This window comes from Perognathus longimembris, chromosome 20, assembly GCF_023159225.1.
Source record: "Perognathus longimembris pacificus isolate PPM17 chromosome 20, ASM2315922v1, whole genome shotgun sequence".
Classification (NCBI taxonomy): domain Eukaryota; kingdom Metazoa; phylum Chordata; class Mammalia; order Rodentia; family Heteromyidae; genus Perognathus; species Perognathus longimembris.
In genome coordinates this window covers 31,341,544-31,365,802 of record NC_063180.1, presented here as the reverse complement: position 1 = coordinate 31,365,802, position 24,259 = coordinate 31,341,544, and the positions used below count along the sequence as shown (strand labels likewise).

Sequence of the window (24,259 nt, the reverse complement as noted above, 5' to 3'; positions counted from 1 at the left end):
CAATAAGAGTTCACCTCGGGAAGACGCTCCGCCAATAGCAGCCGCCCTCGCAGAGCGCGGGAGCCTTTGGACCTGGGCCTCCCGGGGAAGAGGTGAATGGCGCCGGGATCTCCCCAAGTCAGGGCCTAAGGGAGGGCGGCGCGGGCCGGGGCGGCGTCCCCGAGCGGCGGCGTGGCCAGCATGGCCCGCGGTCACAAAGTCATGCTGGTGCTGGACACCGCGGGCGGCGCGGCTCGCCCCGTCTGGGTCCGGCGCGCTGCCCTGCGCTTGCTCGCCTACCTGGGCGGCCGGTTCGGCCTGGCCGGGGTCCACTGGGCCTTCAAGTTCTTCGACTCCCAGGGCGCGCGCGGCCGCCCGTCCCGCGCGTCCGACTTCCGCGAGCTGGGGACCCGCTCCTGGGAGGACTTCGAGGAGGAGCTGGATACGCGGCTGGGCGACGGGGTCCACGGCGCCCACCTGCCGGGCCCGGCGCCCCGGGCCAGCCACACGCACGGCGCTCTCATGGAGACGCTGCTCGACTACCAGTGGGACCGGCCCGAGATCACGTCTCCCGCGAAGCCCGTCCTGCGGAGCCGCGGGCGGAGACTGATGGACGCCGAGAGCGAGGCGGAGGAGACGGGCGCGGCCCTGGGCGGCTTCGCCAACGCCGTCTTCCTCGTGGCCCCCTGCCCTCACTCGCAGCGAGAGCTGCTGCAGTTCGTGGCGGGCTGCGAGGCGCAGGCGCCCCGCGTGCCGCCCTCCCACGGGCAGGTGCTGGAGAAGCTGCTGCCCCGAAGGATCCGCGAGGCCATGGTCGCCCGCAGCATCACCTTGTACTGGGTGGACACCACCGAACCGGCTAAGGTAGGTAAGAGCGGAGCGGGACCTCCGGTCTGAATCGCAGAATGCAACGGCCGTGAACCTGAGTCCCTCGCGGGAGGCAAGTTGCGAGTGTTTTTCTTTCCCCTCGGGCGCCCCAGAACTCAGCGAGGGAAAGAAGGCTAGCCTGGCTCCTCTGGTTTTGACCGCTTGCTTCATTCTTTCTAAGCCACGTCCGACCTTTCAGGTTTGTGCAGAGTCAGTTTTCATCCATTCAGGCCATCAGCCTTTGGATTGCGCCTCCCTCTCTCCTCTCTGCCCTCTTCCACTCCCCTCCTTCTTGTCCCCTTCCTTGCAGCTGTCACCTTCCTTCAGTCTAACAGCATCTCAGCCACCAGCTTCACATGTCGGGATCTCCCGGGGGAAGGGGCGGAAGACTTTGTGGACGTCCTGTAATTGTTTACTAACTCAATAGATAAACCATTACAGATGCAAAGTCTAAAAAACTAGTTTGGGTTCCTGTGGAGGCAATGAGCCCCTCACACCTGTGATGCTCTCTCTCCTTTTTCTCCTATCATGTAGTCGACCAAGCTGCTATGATGATGTGCACCTGAGTACTGGGACCCTGCTTTAGCTGCTGGGGGTGTTTACCTTCCACTGCAGAGGGTAACTGATAAACAAATAAATGATCATAAACAGATACAGCTAGCGGATGAAACATACTTTCAAATCAGGCTCAGAAGAAAGCTGGGTGCTGGGATGGGCAGGCAGAGGAGGTAGAGGCTGTCAGGTAATCCTCGGGGAAGTCCCTTTTTGACCAGTAAAGGAGGAACATGAAGGCTAGGAAAGAATATTCCAGCATAGAGGAGACCAGGTATAAGGATTTGAGCTAGAAATAATGAGCTTAGTTTGTGTTTACAAACCAGGCTAGGAGTGCCAAGCCCTAGTAAACAATGGAGTCAGAAGAGACTGGAGCCATGGACCAAGGTGTAGACTGAGTTCTGATCCATAAGAAGGCTTTGGAAGGGGCTGGGCCCAGATGAGAGGTATGATTCTACTTAGTAGAAATGCACGTCATGAAATTAGAAGTAGATTAAATTGTGAGATTTGCAGATACTTTTGCAGATACAAAATGAGTAAGTTTTTAATTGTGTTAAGATCACCAATGTATTTTCACATAAGAAGCCATCCAAATGACTTGGCAAATGCAAAAATCAGGCAGCTGTGGTTTGAGTAAAAAAAGGAGAGGGCAAAAAATGTTTAGTGGGAAAATGTAATTCTAGAAATTGAAATTTGTTAAGGCAGCAAATCAAGAACTAGACAGCATACAACACTAAAGTGCTTGGTCTTAGCCCAAAGAGAGGCCAGCTACTAGGTAAGAAAACACTTAAAGTGTTTAGTAAGACTCACAGAATAGGTCAGTTAAATCCACTTTGCTGGCTTGGAAGACAGTTTAAGCTTCTTAAAATTCCAAGAGGCTCATGCATTTATAACTAGTTGAAATCCTATTTTTTTTGGTTTTATTTTTTAAAGGAATTGAGCCAAGGGCCTTATGCATGCTAGGCTATCATTCCAGCACTAAGCCACATTCTCAGCTGCTGTCCCCCCACCCCCCTTTTCTTTTTTGTCAGTCAAAGGGTACCCCCCTTTTCTTTTTTGTCAGTCAAAGGGTTTGAGCTCTGGGCCTCGGCACTGCCCCTGAGCTCTTTTGCTCAAGGCTAGCACTCTTCCACTTTGAGTCACAGAGCTACTTCTGGTTTTCTGGTGGTTAACTGGAGATAAAAGAGTCTCAGACTTTCCTGCCTGGCCTGCCTTTGAACTGTGATCCTCAGAATCTCAGCCTCCTGAGTAACCAAGATTACAGGTGTGAGCCACTAGCACTTGGCTATCATTGTGTGTGTGTGTGTGTGTGTGTGTGCACGCGCGCACGTGTGGTTTTGCAAGTATGTGCAAGTCTTAGGGCTTGAACTCAGTACCTAGGTGCTGTCCTTGAACTTTTCCACTCAAGGCTGGCGTTCTACCACTTGAGTCATAGCTCTATTTCCAGTATTTTAGTGGAGATAAGAGTTGTTGTTGTTGTTGTTGTTGTTTTGCCAGTCCTGGGCCTTGGACTCAGGGCCTGAGCACTGTCCCTGGCTTCTTTTTGCTCAAGGCTAGCACTCTGCCACTTGAGCCACAGTGCCACTTCTGGCCATTTTCTATATATGTGGTGTTGGGGAATTGAACCCAGGGCTTCATGTATATGAGGCAAGCACTCTTGCCACTAGGCCATATTCCCAGCCCCATGGAGATAAGAGTTGCATGGATTTTCCTGCCTGGGCTGGCTTTGAACCACTATGCTCATGTCTCAAGTCTTCTCAGTAGCCTGGAGCCCAGCTCAAGAAATACTTTCTTGAAGGCATCTTACGTTCTGGGGTTCTATAATAATGGTGCTGGCTGTTACTTGGGTCTGGTTCATGTTGATCATACACTACCAGCTTTCTCCTCCTCTTCAGCTTTATTCACAAGTGCCAGATGGATACTGACCTGAGCTTTTTGGTCGCTTTCATTTTAGTTGTGGGATTCCCCAGACCACGTTGGTTACTGGACAGTTTGTGAGCTGCTCCGCCATGGAGGGGGTGCTGTTTTGCCATCTGAAATTTTCAGCCAGGGTTTTAGTAGAACTGGGGAAACAGAGTTGGTGCATGAAGGAACACTGTCCAGCACGCCTCACCTTTCTCCGTGGATTTCAGCTCTGCCAACTGATGCCACTTTAAACCAATTGCTCTATAATTCTCCTGAGTATGAAGCCTCATTTCCACAGATTGAAGGCACATTATTCCTCCCAGTCAAAGGTAAGCAAAAAATACTTTGGGTAGTTTTTCTTCTTCAATCTTAGGTACATTTATTTCTTCAAGGCGGGCCCATGCTTTTGACTTCTTCTTTTTTTTTTTAATAACCTAAGCTCTTAATGCTTGTAATTAAATGAAGTGAAAGCAGAGATAGCACAGGAAAGGATTGGACATTAGTACAGCACAACTGTCAGCTCATATATAAAAACAAAACAAGGGGCTAGGATTGTGGCTTAGTGGTGGAGTGCTTGCCTAGCATGCATGAAGCCCTGGGTTTGATTCCTCAGTACCACATGAACAGAGAAAGCTGGAAGTGGCGCTGTGGCGCAAGTGGTAGAGTGCAAGCCTTGAGCAAAAGAAGCTCAGGGACAGTGCCCAGGCCTGAGTTCAAACCCAAAACTGGCAATAAGTAAATAAATACAAAAAAGCTGGGCGTTGGTGACCCACACCTGTAATCAATTCTAGCTACTCAGGAAGCTGAGATTGTGGTTTCTTATTTGTTTGTTGTTTTTGCCAGTCCTGGGGCTTGAACTCAGGGCCTGGGCACTGTCCCTGAACTTCTTTTGCTCAAGGCTAGCGCTCTACCACTTGAGCCACAGCGCCACTTTTGGCTTTTTCTGTTTATATGATACTGAAGAGTTGAACCCAGGGCTTCATGCATGCTAGGCAAGCACTCTACCACTAAGCCACATTACATTCCCAGTCCCTGTTGATGCTTTTTGAGACAATGTCTCCCCTCCATAGCCCAAGCTAGCCTCAAACTCCTGCTCTTCCTGCCTCAGTCTCCCAAGTGAGCAGCCTTATTTCCAGGTGGGTGTTAGTTGTTGGGGTATGAGGCTTATTCTGCAGCGGATCACACAGGGAAGCAGACGTGCACCGCGCCTGTCCTGATGACTACTGCTATAGTAGAGTTTTAACATTCTTTCTGCTTCTCTCCCAGGCAGAGAGACGGGAGAAGCGTGGACAGTTATCCTGGAGCCCTTGGCAATGCATCAAAGACATTTTCAGAGTCCAGTCAGCATTTTCCTAGAAGATTCAGTGGCCCACTGGTCGCTCCCTGTGGGCGGCTCCCTGGGCACGGACTGCTGGGTGCTGCAGTGTCCGGAGGAGGGCAGATCGGCCCAGAGGCTGGCATTCCAGCAGCTGGCTGACACACTGATGGCCAGAGGCTTACATCTGGTAGGTGCCCTTCCCGCCCACAGTGGTTCTCATTGTGTACACGCTGTACATCATCATCTTTAGAACTCGTGTCCTCGTAGGCACCATGGTCAGCACAGAGGCATCACAACAATACTTGTTACTGCACAAACTATTTGAGCAGTAAGTTAAGTACCTTAAAGTCACATAAAAAATAGAGCAATATTAGAACAGGAAGTGAGGAGTGGTTTCTTGCTAATCGCTAAATGTTCTGTCTGTCCTTTACCATGAGCATTTAGGAAAAAGCTGCTGCACCATAAAAATAGAAATAATATCACAAGCCAGATGCTGGTGGCTCACACCTGTCATCCTAGCTACTCAGGTGGCTGAGGTCTGAGGATTACGGTTCAAAGCTCCAAGTGGAAGAGTGCTAGTGTTGAGCAAAAGAGCTCAGGGACAGCACCCAGGCTCTGAGTTCAAGCTCCACAACTGACCACAGAAAAACAGTGTTACCAGTGTTATGATAGTTATTCAGACTTTGAAATGTCTTCTGAAAAGGAATATATATAAACAGGATTTAACTTGAAGGTGATGGCTACTTTTAAAATACCACCAAATTCCTTACCTTACTTCCTCTTTGCCGTCATAATTTCAAGAGGCATCTGGGTACTAGATCCTAAGGTGAAAGACCAGAGATCTGGATATGGTGGCACACACCTGTAATCCCAGCTACTTGGGAAGCAGAGGCAGAGGGGTTGAGAGTTTAAAACCAGGCAAAGTTAGTGAGACCCTGTCTCAAAAACAAAAAAGAGCTGGGCACCAGTGGCTCGCACCGAGCTACTCAGGAGGCTGAGATCTGAGGATCATGGTTTAAAGCTAGCCCAGGCAGGAAAGCGTGTGAGACTCTGGTCTCCAATTAAGTACCCAAGAAAGCCTGAAAGTGGAGCTGTGACTTAAGCAGTAGAGTGCTAGGCTTGAGCATAAGAAGTTCATGGACAGTGTTCAAGACTGGCACAAGAAAAAAGAAACTGAAAAAAAGGCTAGGAAGGGGCTCTGTGGTCCAAAGTGGTAGAGCACTAGCTTTAAGCTGAAGAGTTCAGGGACAGCGCCCAGGCCCAGAGTTCAAGCCCCGTAACTGACAAAAAAATAAAAATAAAAAAGGCTGGGAGTGCAACTCAAGTGGCAGAGTGCATGTCTAAGCTGTGTAAAGCCTTGGGCTCAGTCCCTAGCCGTGAGAAATTTGAGAGGAGTATGGGAGAGAAAAAGGAGGAGAAAGAGATTCTGGAGAAAATAGGCAATCCGTGAGAGACACTGCTCTGAGAGCTGTGTGCTCTGATGAACAGTGCTTTGGTGAGGAGGGAGGCAGTTTCGATTCGATCCTGGCTTTCCTGCTCACTGGAGATTCTAGATAAATCCCTTAGGTACTCATTAACTCATTGTCTGGTGGGTGAATTTGTACACCTACCTTCTCCCCCTCCTAGCAGGGTGGCCTTGACCTGGTTACTTTTCCTGGGCCTCATTCGCTGTGTGAAACAGGGACAATATCATGTTTAACCCATTGCTGTTATGAGGCTCCAGTGAGTAAAGAATGCATAGTGAATATTCCTTGTGACGTAAGGTCTTCCTTGTTTATTATAAATGGAAACTTTGGGATTGTGTAATTAACACATAATTTTTCAACGGTTACTCTGGCTCTTATAGGGTGCATTTTTTAAAAGTGTATTGACATTATGTTCACCTAATGAGCCTTTCTTTCCAGGTTGTCACTGTGGACCCTGGAGGGGGCTGGTCCCCCATCACCGGTGTCATTTCCCCGCTCTCTGCCTGCACTATGGTTCTCACTGTGTTCCGTACCATGGAGGCTGAGTTTCAAGGACATTTTTTACAAACAACAGTGGCCGAAGGCTCTCAGGACACAGATCCCCTTTTCTCTGATGTTGTGGATGGTATATTGAGTCAGCTTCCTGTTTCATGTGAAGACCCTGCCTCCTGTGGTAAGTTTCTCAGCCAGTAACTAGCAGCACGAGGGGGATTTGCAAGAGGAAGCTGGCACCTGGGAGCTGACATCTGCTGTGGGGGTTACTGACAAGTGTGGTACCAGTGCAGGTGGAATGAAAAGGGTGGAATCAGGAGAGAGTGAAATGGGGGAACAGAAACAGCATACAGCCTGTGCCTTGGAGTAGCTTTCCTCTAGAAGAGTAGAGGAGCTAGTTGCTGGTGGCCCGTGTTTGTAATCCAGCCTACTCAGGAGACTGAGATCTGAGAATCAAGGTTTAAAGCCAGCCACAGGGGCTGGGATCATAGCCTAGTGGCAAGAGTGCTTGACTCATACACATGAAGCCCTGGGTTCAATTCCCCAGCACCACATATATAGAAAACAGCCAGAAGTGGCGCTGTGGCTCAAGTGGTAGAATGCTCGCCTTGAGCAAAGAGAAGCCAGGGACGGTGCTCAGGCCCTGAGTCCAAGGCCCAGGACTGGCATAAAAATTAAAAATAAATAAGTAAATAAATAAAGCCAGCCACAGCAGGGAAGTCCATGAGACTTATCTCCAATTAACCACCAAAAAGCTGCAAGTGGAGCTGTAGCTCAAGAGGTAGAGCACCAAGCCTTGAGCGAAAAAGCCAAGTAAGAGCATGAGGCCCTGAGTTCAAGCCTTAGTTTTGGTATATGTGTGTGTATGTACACTCACGCACACACACACACACACATACATACATACATACACAGGAGCTTGTGGACAAATAGACAAGAGTGGTGGGAAGGGTGTAGTGCTTGGTACTCTGTTCTGCCTTGTATCTAGATACATTAATCCTCTTCAAATTCAGCCCTGCTACCAGAGGGTACAGAATATTAGCACATGTGGAATTATCCTATTGTTAACTAAAACACCCACCAGTGCCCCGTGTTCAAGTGTGGCCGCCAGCTTGTCTGAAGGTATAAACCTGCTTTTCTGACATTGCGTGGTCTCGGCACCTCACTGTAGGGAGTGGGGTCTTGTGTACCAGGGCATACCCCACGAGGCCTGCCTCGGCTGCCTGTAGCCAGGGAGCGAATGCTAATGTTCCTGTGTGCAGCAAAGACATTCGCTGTGCTGGGGATGTCTCAGGCCGCATGGCGTGTGGGCAAGGCCAGCGCAGATGAGCTCGTGTTGTTGCTGATGCTCTGGAGTCTCTGCTCCGGTTCTGACGCCTCCTCTCCTCTCCCGCCTCTGTCCCCGGGTTCCTGCAGCTCCTGTTCCAGAGTGGGCCCGGCAGGAGCTTGGCCGCAGCCTTCCCTGGAGCCCCGCCATGGTGGAAAAGTGGTTTCCTTTCTCTAACATCAGTGGTGCCAGTTCAAATTTGATGGAGTCATTTTGGTATTTTTTTTTAACTTCTCTGAGTATTGACTACTGAAATAAAACTCATTCCTTTGCTAAAAAGTTCTTATGAAAGAAAACTGTCAAGTTAAGGAAAACACTCATCTATTTGGCTGTCAGAAAAAATTTAGGACTAAGTACAAAGAAAACAGCAAACTTGGGCTGGGATGTAGCTCAGTGGCAAAGTGCTTGCCTAGCAAGTGCAACATCCTGGGTTCCATCCCCAGTACCAAAAAAGAAAAGACAAAAAAAAAATACAGTTAAAGAAAGAAAACAGCAAATTTTCTGGACACTGGTGGCTCACACCTGTAATCCTAGCTATTCAGGAGGCTGAGCTCTAAGGATTCACAGTTCAAAGCCAGCCCAGGCAGGCAGGTCTGTGAGACTCATCTCCAGTTAACCACCCGAAAAGCTGGAAGTGGACCTGTGGCTCAAAGTGGTAATGTGTTACCCTTGGGCAAAAGAGCTCAGGGACAGCACCCAGGCCCTGAGTTCAAGCCCCAGGATCAATGGGGTGGAAAAAAGCCCATGTTACACACAAAAGTTCCATGAAGAAGATAACTTGGGGGGATATTTTCCCATCTGAGAAAATATATTTTGAGGGCATCTTGTGGGAATATCTGTAGATTAGCTTTTATGAGGAGGGATGGCGGGTCTTTGTTTTTGTGTTATTTTAGAAATATTTTGGAGAATTGCAGTCTTGGCTGTACACTAGATATCCTGACTTTACAGGTTACTACAGGACGCCTCCGCTGGTAAGGAAGAGTCTTCTGGAACAGAGAGTGAATTAACACATGGCCTCTCCGAGCTCTACCACAGCAAGTCCAGTGAAGACTCTGCCATAGCAAATCTGGAGGACAGGAAAAAGAAACGTAAGTGCACAGAAAGACTACTTCTTACAAAAAAATTGTTTTTGAGACTGTATATTTTATAAAACTGACATTCCCTGCAATGAGACTGAAATGCTAACTAAATCAAGAAGGGTGACAAGGTCTCACCCTGTGTCCAGGCTGCCTCCAACTCAGTTCTTCAGTCCCAACCTCATCCCCCGGGGCCATGAACAACAAAGGGAGTGTGTGCAAATGGCGGAGCTGTTTGGTTCCTACTTTGGTTGAAGGAAAGGCTCTCTTTTCACCCTGTTTATGGCAAGGAGAAGTGTAGCAATGTCCTCATTGAAATCCTCCTGAGGGATGCACTTGGTTTCAGTGTCCTTCCATGGCCATCTGAGCTGAAGTCATTATTCTTTCTCCACAGGTGGCGTTCCTCGAACGCCAGTGAGGCAGAAGATGAACACAATGTGCCGCTCCTTGAAGATGCTGAACGTCGCCAGGCTGAATGTAAAGGCTCAGAAGTTAAACCCAGATGGCAGTCCAGATGTGGCTGGAGAGAAGGGGACCCAAAAGACAGCCAAGACAGCCGGAGGACGAATGGCTGATCGACTTGAAGACAGAGGAAGGACACTGAGAAGTTTCAAACTCAAAGGTCTCCCTCCATTCTGGAAACTGCTAGTTTCTGTCCTGCTTTTATGCCATGGAGAGCATGAGTTTGTCAGTATTCATGGGACAGTCTAGTGAGATCTTGATTGGGTTTCCTCGAATCTAAGGTCAGAAGGGGAATTACTAAATCTTGACAATATAGAGTCTTCTATTCATGAACATAGAATGCCTGCCTCCATTTTCTTTCATAGTTTTTTTGTTTGTTTGTTTTTTGCCAGTCCTGGGGCTTGGACTCAGGGCCTGAGCACTGTTCCTGGCTTCTTTTTGCTCAAGGCTAGCACACTACCACTTTGCACCACAGTACCACTTCTGATTTTCTGGTGGCTAATTGGAAATAAGAATGTCACACACTTTCTTGCCCAGGTTGGCTTTGAACCGCAATCCTCAGATCTCAGCCTCCAGAGTAGCTTGGATTGCAAGCGTGAGCCATTGGCGCCTGGCTTCTCTCACGGTTTTAGCATATGTGCTGCCGAAGCACGCACCCTTTCATGGTTTTATAGTTTCCCTCAGAGCATATATATTACATATATTTTGGTGGTAGTATAAATGGCAATGTGTGTTTTTTTTTGTTTTTTTTTTTTTTGCAGTCCTAGGCCGTGAACTCAGGGCCTGAGCACTGTCCCTGGCTTCTTTTTTGCTCAAGGCTAGCACTCTGCCACTTGAGCCACAGCGCCACTTCTGGCCATTTTCTGTATATGTGGTGCTGGGGAATCGAACCCAGGGCCTCATGTATATGAGGCAGGCACTCTTGCCACTAGGTCATATCCCCAGCCCGGCAATGTGTTTTTAATTTCAAATTCTACTTGTACATTGCTGATATATAGTATAGCAGAGTGGTGAACTAACTGCTGGTTCTCATATTATGCTAGCCAGGCGCTGTACCACCTGAGCCACACCCAGCCTTTGGTTTTGCTGTATTTTTTTCAGTTAGTGTCTTGGTTTTTGCCTAGTATTGGCCTCAGAATGAGATCCTCCTACCTATGACCTCCAGCATGGTTGGAATTACAGGTGTGAAGCACCATGCCTGCCTCATTTCCTGAGATGGGGGTCTCACTTCTTGTTGTTTTCAGGGGGGCAGGGGGAGGAGTGTTTTGTTCTTTTTTTTTTTTGGAAGTCCTGAGGCTTGAACTCAGGGCGTGAGCACTGTCCTTGGCTTTCCTCAGCTAGCACTCTACCTCTTGAGCCACAGCGCCACTTCTGGCTCTTTCTGTTTATGTGGTGCTGAGGAATTGAAGCCAGGGCTTTGTACATTGCTAGGCAGGCACTCTACTGCTAAGCCATATTCCCAGCCCCGTTTTTGGATTTTTGTACCCTAATTGGCCTTGAATCTCAGTCTTCCCAGTCTCCACTTCTGGAGTTGCTAGGATTACAGATATGAGCCATTGTTTCCTGCCTAGAGGTTTCCTGGGTTTTCTTTCAGACTTCCTACAAAATCATATCCTCCACAAAAAGGCAATGTTTTTGTTTTGTGTGTGTTTTTTAACTTTAGTATTTATATTGTACCCTTCATCTGTTAAGTCTTTAATCACTTAGTTCCATGGTTTCTCAGTCTGGGTACCATGGGACTGCAGTCTTTATTGGGGTGCTGTCCTGGGTGCTGGAGGCTGTTTGTGGCGTTCCTTGTCTTTATACGCTAGACCCCGTGATCCTCGCCCCCACAGCTGACAGTCCACATCTAGTCCCACACCCGAGAGGGACAGCCGCTTCAGTGAGATACAAACTTTGCCTGAGTGTGATCATTTTACTTTGTCCACAGATTTTAAAACCGAGGAAGAGCTGCTATCTTACCTACATGAAAATTACCAAAAAGCTGTGGCCACAAGAGAAACCAGCTTGTATTCGTGTGCTCAGAACATGGTCTCAACCATTAAGGTGTTCCTTAAATCAAAAGGCACTAAGGAATTAGAAGTAAGAAGTTCAGATAATGTCATCATAGATGTAGTGTCTGTCCATTGATTGGTTGTTCATTTGGCTCAGGTATCTTGGGAAAATTCCATTAATTCTGTAAATGATTAGAAAAGCAACAATATGTATAAGGGAGTTGAGTCCACTTTCAGATTTTGTGAGCTGGGTGGGTGAGAGTAATTTTTTGGCTGGTACCAGGACTTGAACTCAGAGCCTCATGTTTTTACCTTGCTTGCTCACAGCTGGTACTGTACCACTGGAGGCATGCCTCTAGCTCCTGTTTTTGCTGGTTAATTGGAGTTGGAATTGCAGGTGATTATGGCTGGGCTGGCTTCAGATGGTGATTCTCAGATCTGCACTTCCTTTGTAGCTAAGATTCATTGACATGAGCCATCAGTGCCTGGCAAAAATGTATTCTTAGAAACAGCTGGAACTCCCCATGCCCACTCACAAATGCTCACAAATACTTGTCACTATGTTCTCTTTAGAGATATAGAGGATGAATACTCATTTCACTACATTTTATTCAAATGATAGGAGAGGGAAATTTGTAAACTGACATGCTTCCCTTAGCGCATTACTCAGCTCCTAAAGAAATTAGAAACCATGACACATTATTTACTTAGTATTCTCCTGTGTAACGAATGGCTTTATATTTTCAGGAGAGCTGTCTGAATCATGTAAAAAGTAACCTCTTAGCAACTAGCAAAGGTCTTCTTCAGAATCTAGAAAAAAAACTGAACAAGGAAGACAAAGTCAGAGAGTAAGTATTTATTGACTGATAATTTTACTCCAAAACTGAGATTTGCTGGACTTGGTTTAAAATGACTACTTGCTTGAACGCGTGCCTGATCCTTGGTTTTTGTGGGCAATTTGAATGACCTGTCTAATCACATTGTTAGAGAAAATGCTGATCCTTTTGTTATTACTAGGTAGCGGTACAAAGGGGTTACAATTCTGAAAGTCAGCTTATGAGTACAATGCTTCTTGGTCAGTGTCACCCCTTCATTCTCCCCCATCTTCCTCCTCCAATCCCTACCCTCAAATGACGTAGTTCATTTTTTACATAATATATATTGTATAGAATGACTATATTTGCTCACCCTTCATTCCTGTCCCACCCCCTTGTCTACTCTCCCAAACCTTACTTCCTGGTATTCGTTTTGATAAATAGTACCTTAGTTGTTGGAGGAATTTTACCTCTGGATTCCTCCCCTAGTGGCAAGAGTGCTTGCCTCGTATACATGAAGCCCTGGGTTCAATTCCCCAGCACCACATATACAGAAAATGGCCAGAAGTGGCGCTGTGACTCAAGTGGCAGAGTGCTAGCCTTGAGCAAAAAGAAGCCAGGGACAGTGCTCAAGCCCTGAGTCCAAGGCCCCAGGACTGGCAAAAAAAAAAAGAGAGAGAGAGAGTGTGTGTGTGTGTGAATGCATCGAGTCCTGTATGTGTTATCAAAGCAGTGATTCTTACTGGTTGTTGTTTCTTATGTAAATACACCTGGGCTTATGGAAGGCACTTTGGTTACATGGCCCTCTAAGTAGAGATGACCAAGTATCTTTTTAACCCCCCTTCCCTCTCAAGGTGCCAGCTTCAGGTGTTCCTTCGTCTGGAGATGTGTCTGCAGTGCACTTCGATTCTAGAATGTTCAGAGGGGATGGAGCAAGCAGTGGAAGAGGAGGCAAGTACCCGGCCTTGTGCCCTCGGGACGTGTCCTCCGGCTTCCCACTGCCCCGAGGAAGGCACATAGTCATTTCCTGAAATCTCCATTAGGTGACGGATCTGCTGCGCCTGGTGTGTCGAGTTGAGGACTCAGCGTACCTGTCCAAGTTCCTGGAGGAGATCTTGCAACTGTGAGTTTGGTGGCTACTACCTCAACTTTTGAGTTGCTTTACATGGGGGGTTCTGGCGTTCTGAGCCCTTCCTCGTGCTGGGTGCGTGACAAGAGGAGGAGGGGTGGTTGCTGTGCTCCCGGCTTACCCAGTCTTCCCCACAGGTACATCGACTCCATCCCAGAGACACTTGGAAAGCTTTACGACAGCCTGGCATTTCAGATCCCTCAGAAGCTGGCCGCCGTCCTTCCTTCCCATTTCTTCAGTGACGACTCCATGACACAAGAAAGCAAATCCCCACCTGTCTCCGAGCCTCCTGGGCCTGAATCAGGTGGCGCGGAGTCTGACCAGCTGGAGGAGCTCCGCACCAGATCAGCCAAGAAGAGGAGGTAGGGGTGGGGGGCTCACTCCGTGGTTGCCGTCGCCCCTTATCTGAGTTGCAGGAGCCAGTTACCCCCGTTCCTGCTGAGCAGTGCTCTCCATCTGCACTGTCACCCGGAGCTCAGAACCTGCGAGGATGTGAGCTTGGGTTCTGCTGGCTTCCCCGTTGTCCCAGTGGTTCACTGGCTGGAATTTATAGTCATTATGAAAGCCTGAGTTGATTCCTTATCCGTGCAAATGCAAGAGGCTCTCACATACTGTTTTCATCTCAGACTCACATGTAACTTCTGTTTGCTGAGTCTTGACTATTTCTGTTTTTGACAGGAAGAATACATTAATACGACACAAAAGCCTTGCAGACGTCTCACAGAATCTTCGACAAATTGAAGTTCCCAAAGTGTCCAAGCAAGCTCCAAAAACCGTAAGTGCTGGGCTGGGAATATGGCCCAGTGGCAAGAACGCTTGTCTCGTGTACATGAAGCCCTGGGTTTGATTCCTCAGCACCACATATATAGAAAAGGCCAGAAGTGGCGCTGTGGCTCAAGTGGCAGAGTGCTAGCCTTGAGCAAAAAGAAGCCAGGGATAGTGCTCAGGCCCTGAGTCCACACCCCAGGACTGGCAACAAAAAACTGTAAGTGCTATTGGGCGGAGGAGCTGCTCCTGGCAGTGGAGGGGCGAGACGGTGCTGCCACGCTTGTGGGAGGTGGCATGGGGAGGGGGCTTGCACGGGGCTCAGCATGTCCTTCCCAAGCCCATGTGCTCAGCGTGGCACATGGATATTTTTATGACTGTGTAAAACCATAACCCCCAAAATAAAAAGGTATAAGCCTGGGCTGGGGATATGGCCTAGTGGCAAGAGCACTTTGCCTTGTATACTTGAAGCCCTGAGTTCGATTCCCCAGCACCACATATCCAGAAAATGGCCAGAAGTGGCACTGTGACTCAATGGCAGAGTGCTAGCCTTGAGCAAAAAGAAGCCAGGGACAGTGCTCAGGCCCTGGGTCCAAGGCCCAGGACTAGCGAAAAAAAAAGGTATAAGCTTGCTAGGAGATTAACCATTTCATCCAAGAATATAATAGAGGTAATACAAAGAAAAGACAGCAAGAAAAATTTAAGAATAAACAACCTGAGAACTGGTGGCTCATGTCTGTAATCCTAGAGACTCAGGAGGCTGAGATCTGAGGATCATGGTTTAAAGCCAGTCTGGACAGGAAAAGACTGGTAGTGGTTCTGTGGCTCAAAGTGGTAGAGCACTAGGCTTGAGTAGAAAAGCTCAGGGATAGCACCCAGGCCCTGAGTTCAAACCCCACAACCAACAAAGAAAAAAAGGTGCTGGTGGCTCCTGCCTGTAATCCTGCCTACTCAGGAGGCTGAGATCCTATAATCGTGGTTCAAAGCCAGCCCAGGCATGAAAGTCTGTGAGACCCTTACCTCCAATTAACCACCAGAAAACCAGAAGTGGCGTGTTGTGGCTCAAAGTTATCGATAGAACACTAGCCTTGAGCTGAAGAGCTCAGGGACAGCGCCCAGGCCCAGAGTTCAAGCCCCAAAACCGACCAAAAAGAGAAGATTTAATCTGTTGCACTTGTGACTTTCCCCTCTAAAACACCTCCATCCCTCTTCACAAAATCCTATGGATGCTGCTTCTAAGCCTCCCTTACTCTGTCTGCACTGGATGGTGTGTAACATAAGTGTTGGCTCTGGGCATTTCTGGTGTTTTGTGACTCCCACACATCCATCAGGAAGTGTCCCCTTGTGTTTGTATCTCTCCCAGCTGTGGGTCTGATGAGCGCAGGTCTGCAGGGCTCCCTGTGGAACTTCTGGCCTTGGGTTTTAGATGAGTGTGTCTGTTAGGCTGATGCAGGTTTTCTTGTCTTCCAGGCCGGCTCTCAGCCTGCTCCTCCTCCCCCAGTAAAAGACACCGCTGGGCAAGGTAAGGCACTCAGCCACTGGAAGGACACGTGGCTTTTCCCTACCTGAATTTAAGTGGCTGCAATGAATTATAGATTGTGGCTTGTAATCACTGTTAGTTACAAATGTCCAAATTCTGTGTCTTAGAGATAGAGTAATATGATAGTTATGTGGTCTCAAAATTCAGCAAAAGAACTGACCTGAAATCTTTATACAAATCATGAAAGAAAAAAAGGGAGAGAGAGGAATGGCCGTGGAGTTGTTTTGCATGCCAGTAGTTTAAGCATACTAGCTGAAGCTTTATACCCTGTAACCACTGCATGGGTGCTACGTGAGGAAATGCAAACGCTGTATGTTCTGTTTTCAGGCTGTTGGAGGGAGTGGAAGAATTGTTTGTGGCTCGCTGCTGTATTGGGAGTATAATAACGGCCTGTGGATATTGTCTTAGCAAACAGATACAGAAGGTGGAGAATGCTCTCCAGGGTTCACTAGATGCTGAAGGAGGGTGGAGGAGCAGGTGTTGACAGCTGGTGAATGTAGTGATGTTTATTGGATTCTCTTGTGAAGTTTGTGTGAACCTTTGAGTATCATACAGTAATAAATCAAACTGGCATTTGGGTCAGAAGTCCGGTTCACATCGAATGCCAACAGGTGGCAGGGACTCAGGAAAAAATGCCCAGGGCTAGATGGCCTCACTAACAATTAAAAGAGAATGCATTTATTAAGGCCAAGTGATTATCTGGCCATGGTGCCAAGACAATTGGAGAATGAATAGCGTTGAGACTATTGGACACCACTGCACTCATGCCTTGTGCTAAATCATACATACACTTTTTTGGAATCTAGAGCAAACGGTTTGAAAGTACTGGTGGTAAACGATCTAAGGAAATGTGTGGCAGTAAACATGGACACCAGCTTCTCTGCTTCACTGATGGTCGAGTCAGCTGTTTATTTTCTTCTGCCTACCCTGTGCTTTCAGAAGTCACCAAAGTTCGTAGAAATCTCTTCAACCAGGAAATGCTTTCTCCTTCAAAGAGATCCCTGAAGCGGGGACTGCCTCGCAGCCACTCCGTGTCGGCCGTGGAAGGCCTGGCGCACCAGCTGCACGGCGTCAAGAAGACCCGGAGCGCAGCGTCACAAGGTAGTGGAGGACGAGGGCATTGCTCGACCCAGGGCCAGGAAGGCTCACCAGGCAGGCTCGGGCACAGCCCACTGGGCTCACATAGCTCGCTGTGCAGGCTCGTGGGGCACAGCCCACTGGGCTCTCACATAGCTCACTGCGCAGGCTCAGCAGGCACGGCTCACCCATGGCATGCTTCCCAGACCACAGGCACAAATGGCACTTGTCTGGTGGCAGTGTCTCCTTGGTCTTCCCTCTCTTCTTGGCTAGTTTAGCTTCAGGTTGATTCATTTTATCTGATCTCGTCAAAGAACTTGAGCTTTTCTCGTGATAGATTTTTTTTTTTTTGTCAGTTATGAGGCATGAACTCGGCCTAGGTGCTGTCCCTGAGCTCTTCAGCTCAAGGCTAGCGCTCTACCACTTGAACCACAGCGCCACTTCTGGTTTTCTGGTGGTGAATTGCAGATAAGAGTCTCATGGCCTTTCCTCTCCAGGCTGGCTTTGAACTACAATTCTTAGATCTCGGTTATCTGAATAGCTAGGATTCTGGATGTGAGCCACCAGCACCTGGCTTTCTCGTGATTTCCTAATCTTGATTTCATCATTTACTTATTTGTGCTTTCTAGACCACCCTGTCTTTAAACTCATATCTCAGTTTTTGAAGATGAAGGTTAAGGTTACTGATTTGAGATTTTCTTCACATAGGAACATTTGTACGCGTATAAATTGCCCACTATTCACTGTTCAAATTGCATCTCCTCTATGTTTCAGTCTGGTGTCTTTGTCATCATCAAAAAATATTTCCTACCCATTGGTTATTTAGAAATGTGTTAAATTCCATGTGTTTGAGTTTCTCAGAAACCCTCCTGTTTCGGGATCTCTATTGAGACCCTCAGATCTCAGCCTCCTGAGTACCTAGGTTTACAGGCATGAGCCACTGGTGCCCAGCTCTCTGTCATTTAAATTCACTCTAAAATCCTTCTCTGCACAGTAGGGCTACCTACTCTACTGAGAAATTTTAGGCAGTTAGAGTTATTATTTCCATATGCTTAATTTTATGTAATCATACTAACAACATGGACAGATGGGTTAGACTGTTGAAGGAGCACATATTCTTCCCTCAGGATTGCTTAGTAGAGAAACGATTTTGTGATGGCTTGCATCTGCTTATGTCGTCGTTGGATTTCCAACAGTGCTGACACACTGTTGAGTCCTGTGCGCATATCGTATAGCTTGAAGACCACCGTCCCCTCCCCTGTAGGCAGAGGCCACGCGTGAATTCCCATGGCTACTCCTCTGCTGCCGCCTGAGAAGGTCTGTGGAGGCTCCTAATGGACGCTCTTACCTTGTAGGCTATCACAGACTGCTGACCAAGCGTGTGGCTGAGACCCCAGTGCACAAGCAGACGTCGCGGAGGCTGCTGCACCGGCAGCTCAAGGGCCGGTGAGTGCACGGCTTCCCTTCTCTTCACCTTCTAAATCTCAATGGTGTTGCCTGTTCCAACCAAGAGCATTCTAGAAGCTGTACCTCTGAGTCGTACCTCCAGCCCAGATTCATACTTTTTTTTTTTTTTTTTGGCCAGTCCTGGGCCTTGGACTCAGGGCCTGAGCACTGTCCCTGGCTTCTTCCCGCTCAAGGCTAGCACTCTGCCACTTGAGCCACAGCGCCGCTTCTGGCCGTTTTCTGTATATGTGATGCTGGGGAATCGAACCTAGGGCCTCGTGTATCCGAGGCAGGCACTCTTGCCACTAGGCTATATCCCCAGCCCCAGATTCATACTTTTAATTCCAATCATGTATTTTCAAAGTTATAGCTGAGTATTTATTATACTGCCTCAGAAATGCGTAGCAGCATGAAAATGTCGATGTGGGAGCTATAATTTCTGTTGGTTTGCCAAGGATTTCTGACTGATCCATTTCCCCTCTCGCAAGTGTGTAAAATCTCTATTTAAATAATGGTCAGACAGAATTTCAGCCAGTGAAGATGCAACTCCCCAGACAGTCTATAAAACAAACAGAAGAGGTTCTCTTCAGACTGAGGCACTGAACATTAAATTTGATGTTGTGAAATTGTTTTCTACAAAATAGCACTTTAACCCCCTCCCCCTCAAGAGCGGTCATACCTGGGGCTGATGCTCACAGTTGTGTGTGCACTTAGCATAAGCAAGATCTTGGGTTCAATTCCCAACAGCAAAGGGAATAATGATAATCACATACACTTACCAACCCCTCACGTTGTCCACCCCTGTGGTCTTTGCTACCTTGTTAGATGGGAAACGAATGTATATTAACGAGTAGTGTTGAAGTCTTTGTGTTGGTGGTTTTCAAGGTCCTCTGATCCTGGCCCTGATGTGGATGTTGTTGAAGAGTCCCCTGAGAAAGGAGAAGGGGGTGAGTGTGGCCCCTTTTTTTGCATTCCCCAGGCTTTTCTGAAAACCTTTCTGTCCTTGGATTGCCATTCAGCACATACTCACATAGTTGAAATGGGCTCCAGGCCCATAGAGGGCGCTATAGACCATCACCCACAAAACTTACTAGATTTCTAGGGAAGTACTTTCACCCAGCAGAAATGGAATTCATTCAGGGTTAAACCCCTGTGTGATACACAAGTGCTGGAACTTTAGACCTAACTTCCTGTGACGGCTCAAATAATTTACACTTCAAAGTTAGAATGTATAGAAAAGTTGGCAGTTTAAAATTACTTCATAATCTATACAAATATGTCACGCATATGTATGTGTATGTATTACCATGTACATATGTGGAGCCTGAGGGGTTTGAGGGTATTGTTTTTCTAGAAGTCTCACTATACATGCCTTCTTTATCAGCCTATGTCATGTAACTTCTGAAGGTGACCATCTAGTAGGTCAGTGCCTTGAAGCTTTAGACGTAGAGTCTCTCCAGCCGCTGTGAATTTCCATCTCATTGAGCACCGCATATATGCCTGTCGTTCTTCCCCATCACTGACTGTAGTTCTCTTTTACAGAAACAATTCTGAGACGAAGTCCTCGGATCAAGTCATTGTCATTTAGTAGAGCACATTCTAGTTCCTTCTATTCTGTATCCCAGCCCAAATCCCGAAGTGTGCAAAGAGTCCACTCGTTCCAGCAGGATGTGTCAGGTAACCCGGGCCTATCGGCCTTCACAGACCCGCGCAGCTTGGTGGCAGTGTTAAGAGCAGCATGCAATACTCGGCACTGAGGGGGTGTGTGTGTGTGTGTGTGTGTGTGTGTGTCAGTCAGTCATGCCCTTAGTCAAGGCGATGCCTGAATGAACAGTCAGCATGCCCACTACAATTGTAGAAATAACCCAAAATGTCTACCAGACAGCTAGGCCGCCACATGTGTGTTCCTCATCCCAGGCCATGATTAGTGCGTCTGAGCTAGGTTTGATGTGTGACCTCATTAAAGTCCTGGAAGCCGTGAGCAGCCATCGAGTCGTGGGTGCCACCCAGCAGGTTCCCTCTGAGTCTGCCCTGCCATCATTGCCAGTCTAGGAGCACGACGACTGCCACAGCATGGGAGGGCCGGTCTGAAGCATTAGACGCTTTTGTTTTTGCCTTGCAGACAAAAGAGAGACTTCTCTAGTCCAATGCATTCAGTCCCCCAAGAGGTTCCTTTTCGGGGCTCTGCGTGAGGTGATGAGCCCCACGGAGAAGGGTGCAGCCCAAGTTCAGAAGCATTCCAGAAGCACGCTGGACTCGGAGGTGCCTGCAGCTTACCAGGTATGAAAGTTCTAGTGCTTGAAGTGGGATGGTCCTGGGCTGGGAGTGTGGCGTCGTGGTAGAGTGCTTGCCTAGCATGCATGAAGCCCTGGGTTCCATTCCTCAGCACCGCATAAACAGAAAAAGCTGGAAGTGGCGCTGTGGCTCAAATGGTGGTAGAGTACTAGCCTTGAGCAAAAGAAGCACAGGGACAGTGCCCAGGCCCTCAGTTCCAGGCCCAGGACTGGCAAAGAAAAAAGGGGGGGGGGGATGGTCTTGAACCTGGAGTCCAGTAGGAAAGAGAAAGCAGGCAGCATGTAGCTAATGAGACTGCAGGGGGGCCTGGGGGTGTGGACCACTTCACTTGGTTACCGTGTTCCCTGCGCTGCCTCGCATGCGCACTGGCTCCTTCTGCGTCTGCTGCCCGCTCCTGGGCCCACGCCTGCCTCGCTGCTGCAACCTGGGCGTTAAGTCCTTGCCTCGCCCGCTCCGGGCACAGCCCCTCTGAGATGGGCTTTGGGGTACACACACATGCACACTCCTTCACTATTTCAGCTCCACTTCAGAACCATGTTGCCAGCTCCATGAGAACACACACACACACGCACGCACGCACACACGCACGCACAGCACCCCTGACACGTTGCAGGTGGCTGGCAAGCACTAGCTGAATGGAGCCAAGAGCTGAGCCACTTTGGCGAAGGTTAGGATTGTTGGGGGGAGGGAAGAGAGAGAGGCGGGCAGCTAATGGTTCTGATAGGTGAGGGGAAATGGATGACTGGCTGCCTGGGCTTGCCGTTCTAATCTGAGGGATTCCGAAGGCAGAGTCCTGGGTTGGGTGCCGAGCTCCAGCACTGAAACAAGCTTTTCTCATTCCAGACGCCTAAGAAGAACTGCCAGCAATCTCCCACCTTTTCCAAAACACCCCTGAAAAAGTGCCCTCGATCGCCACAGACGCCCTCCCGCCCTTCCGCCAGGCTGCAGAACTGTCGGGCTCGACGCACACCCACCAAGCTGTCCACTACCCAGGGCAGTGACTCTCCGGGGATGTCTGAAGCCCCCCAGGAAGGACCCTCCCGGGCAGCAGGGATCTCTCCTCTGGGGACGAAGACCCCAAGAACTCCCTGCAGGCCAGTGGCCCCGCCGCCCCCATCTGTGCTGGACCACGAGGGGCTACATTTGGAGACTCCCAGCCCCAAAGACCTAGCCCCCTCCCCAACCCAGCCCAGCAGTGGGGGGCCGATCTCTGTTGGGCTTACCCTCAGGACCCCTCCCAGGCCTGAGCTCCGGCCGCAGGACCCAGCACGAAACCTCACAGTCAGTCCAAAGCCTCAACTTCCCTCACCCAAGAGTGCTGTGAGGAGAGCGCCCAGCCAGACCCCTCCTGCAGAGCCAGCGTGGGCCGACCTGCTGCAGTGCCCCTCGACGCCCCCTCGGGGCTCCCCTCTGCCATCTAATGCTGGGAGATGGGGCAGGAGGACCTCAGATCCCCAGTCAGGCCATGCCCAGGGCTCCACTGCCCCTGGGCTCAGCCCAGCAGCCAGGACAGGCTCGGTAGAGGGCGGGAGCCCTTCTCCCCCGTGTCCTGAAAGCCCAAATCACCCAGACTCCTGTGTGGGGAGCGGCAGCCCCATGTGCCCGCCTGTGCTTCCCCCAAGGGACACTGAGTACCTCACTCTGCTGGAGGAAGGGGAGGGCTGTGGCTGGTCACCAGGGGAAGAGCTGCGGGCCCCCATGTGCGACCCTGGGGTTTCCGTGCCCTCCTGGGGTCCCAGCACCCCGGAGCTGATGCCTTCCGCCCTGGGCCACAGTGAGGACCTCAGGCAGCGCCAGCTCGCTGCCGCCCGGACCTATGATGTGGAGCTGGAGGTGCAGGCGGGTGGCCCCCCCAAGCTCCGGATCAGAAAGAGGCAGCCCGGGGCCGAGGAGGATCCCCCGCGGGAGGAGGGCTCCCCCCAAGGCGAGGGCCCACCCCGGGATGGCCGCTGCCCGCTTCCCGCGCACAGCACGCCGGGCAAGGCCGGGGCGCAGACATTCATCTGCCGGGCCTGCACCCCGTCCCGCGGGGCGCCTGGCGTGCGCACCCCGCCCACGGCCGACGCGGGGGTCCCCTGGACGCCGTCGCCCAAGCAGAGCGGGAAGACGACGCCCGACGCCATCCGGGCCTGGCCGCGCAGGAAGCGCGCGGTGGACTGCGGCGCGGGGCCCGGGCCCGAACGCCCCGAGGACGGCGAGCTGGACGGGGTGAGCCGGCTGCCCGACCTGACGCCGCCGCGGGCCGGCGCGGAGGACGCCTGGGGCTCGGGGAAGTGGCCCCTGCCCGCTGTCGAGGACGCACCATCGCCTGGCTGGGCAGTGCCCGCGGACGGTGATGAGGTCTCGGTGTCGGGTGAGTGGGTGCGGAGCCTCCCGGGGTGCGGGGGGCCCGGGGCGCGCGGTCCCCCGCCCCTGCTCACGCGTGGCCTCTCCTAGGCGCCACCCCTCCCGGCTGGAGCGGCCTCTCGGCCAGTGGCCTGCAAGCCCTCACCCGCTCCCCGCTGCTGTTCCAGGCCCGGACGCCCGGCTCGCAGGGCAGGGACCCCAGAGGTAACTGCGGCCAGTCCCTGCTGGGGGGAATCCAGGGAGTCCGGCCCGCTACAAATGGTGTGGGCGAGGCATGCGCTGGGAGTTCAGCCAGCTCTGGCTCCATAGCAAAACCCTGTCTCAAAACCCCACAAAAGTGGTGCAGGCCTGTGATCCTAACTGCTCAGGAGGCCGAGATCTGAGGCTCATGGCTCAAAGCCAGACTGGGCAGGAAAGTCAGACTTGACCAGCAAAAAAGCCAGAAGTGGAGCTGTGGTTCAAGTGGTAGATAGAGCACTAGCCTTGAGAGTTCAAGGATAGTGGCCATGCCCAGAATTCAAGCCCCAGGACTGGCACACACAAACATCCCTGATAGTTCTTACTAAGGCCCAGGGTACAAATCATAGCAGACAGCATAAACTCCACAGATCTGAGACATAAAAATAGAGTGCAAACTCCGGACCCTGTACCACGCCCTCTGGGTCTGTGTTTACTGCTGTCAGCTGTATGTCTAACCGCACCAGTGGGGTACAGGTAGCATTAGGGAGCCCTAGCTCACCAGCCTCTGCCTCCTCTCAGGCGTTGTGGATGCGCACCCCTCCACCCCGGATGAGTCTCCTTTTAGTGGCTCACTCTCCCAGAGACGCCCCTTCAGCAGAACCTACACGCGAAAGAAGCTCATCAGCTAGTCTGGCCAGCCGGGCTGGACCCGGCCCACCACATTCTCCACATGACGGCTGTGCTGGTAAGGCCAGACTCGTGCCATCAAGGAACTCCATTCATGCGCTGAGAACAGCAGCAACTGGGCCTTAATGATTGGACAGAGAAAGTTCAAAAGGTGCTACCAGCCAGGGACCTTTGGGCTTGAAGAAAAGGGGAACCTGAGCCCAAGTCTCTTTTTTCTTATTGTTGTGGGGCTTGAACTAGGCTGTCTCTGAGCTCTTCAGCTCAAGGCTAGCACTCTACCACTTGAGCCACACACAGCACCACTTCCATTTTCCTGGTGGTTAATTGGAGAGAAGAGTCTCACAGACTTTCCTGCCCAGGCTGGCTTTGAACTGGGATCCTCAGATCTCAGCCTCCTGAGTAGCTAAGATTACAGGCACAGGTCATCACTGCCAAGCTGCTCTTGAGACGAGGTCTTGCTGTGTAGACCCGGATCCTTCTATGACAGCCTCTGGAGTGCTGGGATTACAGGTTTGTACCCCCACACAGGCCCATACCCATT

At 50.2% G+C, this 24,259-nt stretch overlaps 1 protein-coding gene across 1 annotated transcript; it reads left to right on the top strand.

The window, feature by feature from the left end:
* The first annotated feature begins 122 nt into the window (after positions 1-122).
* Positions 123-23,998, top strand: Ticrr (TOPBP1 interacting checkpoint and replication regulator). The gene is made up of 22 exons (XM_048369041.1): positions 123-843; positions 3,353-3,632; positions 4,570-4,808; positions 6,526-6,760; positions 7,996-8,122; positions 8,855-8,994; positions 9,377-9,604; positions 11,375-11,526; positions 12,186-12,286; positions 13,108-13,204; positions 13,297-13,376; positions 13,520-13,744; positions 14,061-14,157; positions 15,618-15,669; positions 16,627-16,788; positions 18,120-18,210; positions 19,096-19,157; positions 19,753-19,887; positions 20,333-20,490; positions 21,349-22,858; positions 22,942-23,055; positions 23,611-23,998. The coding sequence occupies exons 1-22, from the start codon at positions 181-183 to the stop codon at positions 23,718-23,720; spliced, it is 5,058 nt and encodes a 1,685-aa protein (XP_048224998.1). The 5' UTR covers positions 123-180; the 3' UTR covers positions 23,721-23,998.
* Positions 23,999-24,259: the final 261 nt, after the last annotated feature.

Excerpts from the sequence above, each read along its gene's own strand:
- Ticrr (XM_048369041.1), top strand. The coding sequence starts at position 181 with ATGGCCCGCGGTCACAAAGTCATGCTGGTGCTGGACACCGCGGGCGGC. Across the intron at positions 11,527-12,185 it reads AAGGCACTAAGGAATTAGAA|GAGAGCTGTCTGAATCATGT; the intron begins GTAAGAAGTTCA and ends TTATATTTTCAG. Across the intron at positions 18,211-19,095 it reads CACCGGCAGCTCAAGGGCCG|GTCCTCTGATCCTGGCCCTG; the intron begins GTGAGTGCACGG and ends GTGGTTTTCAAG.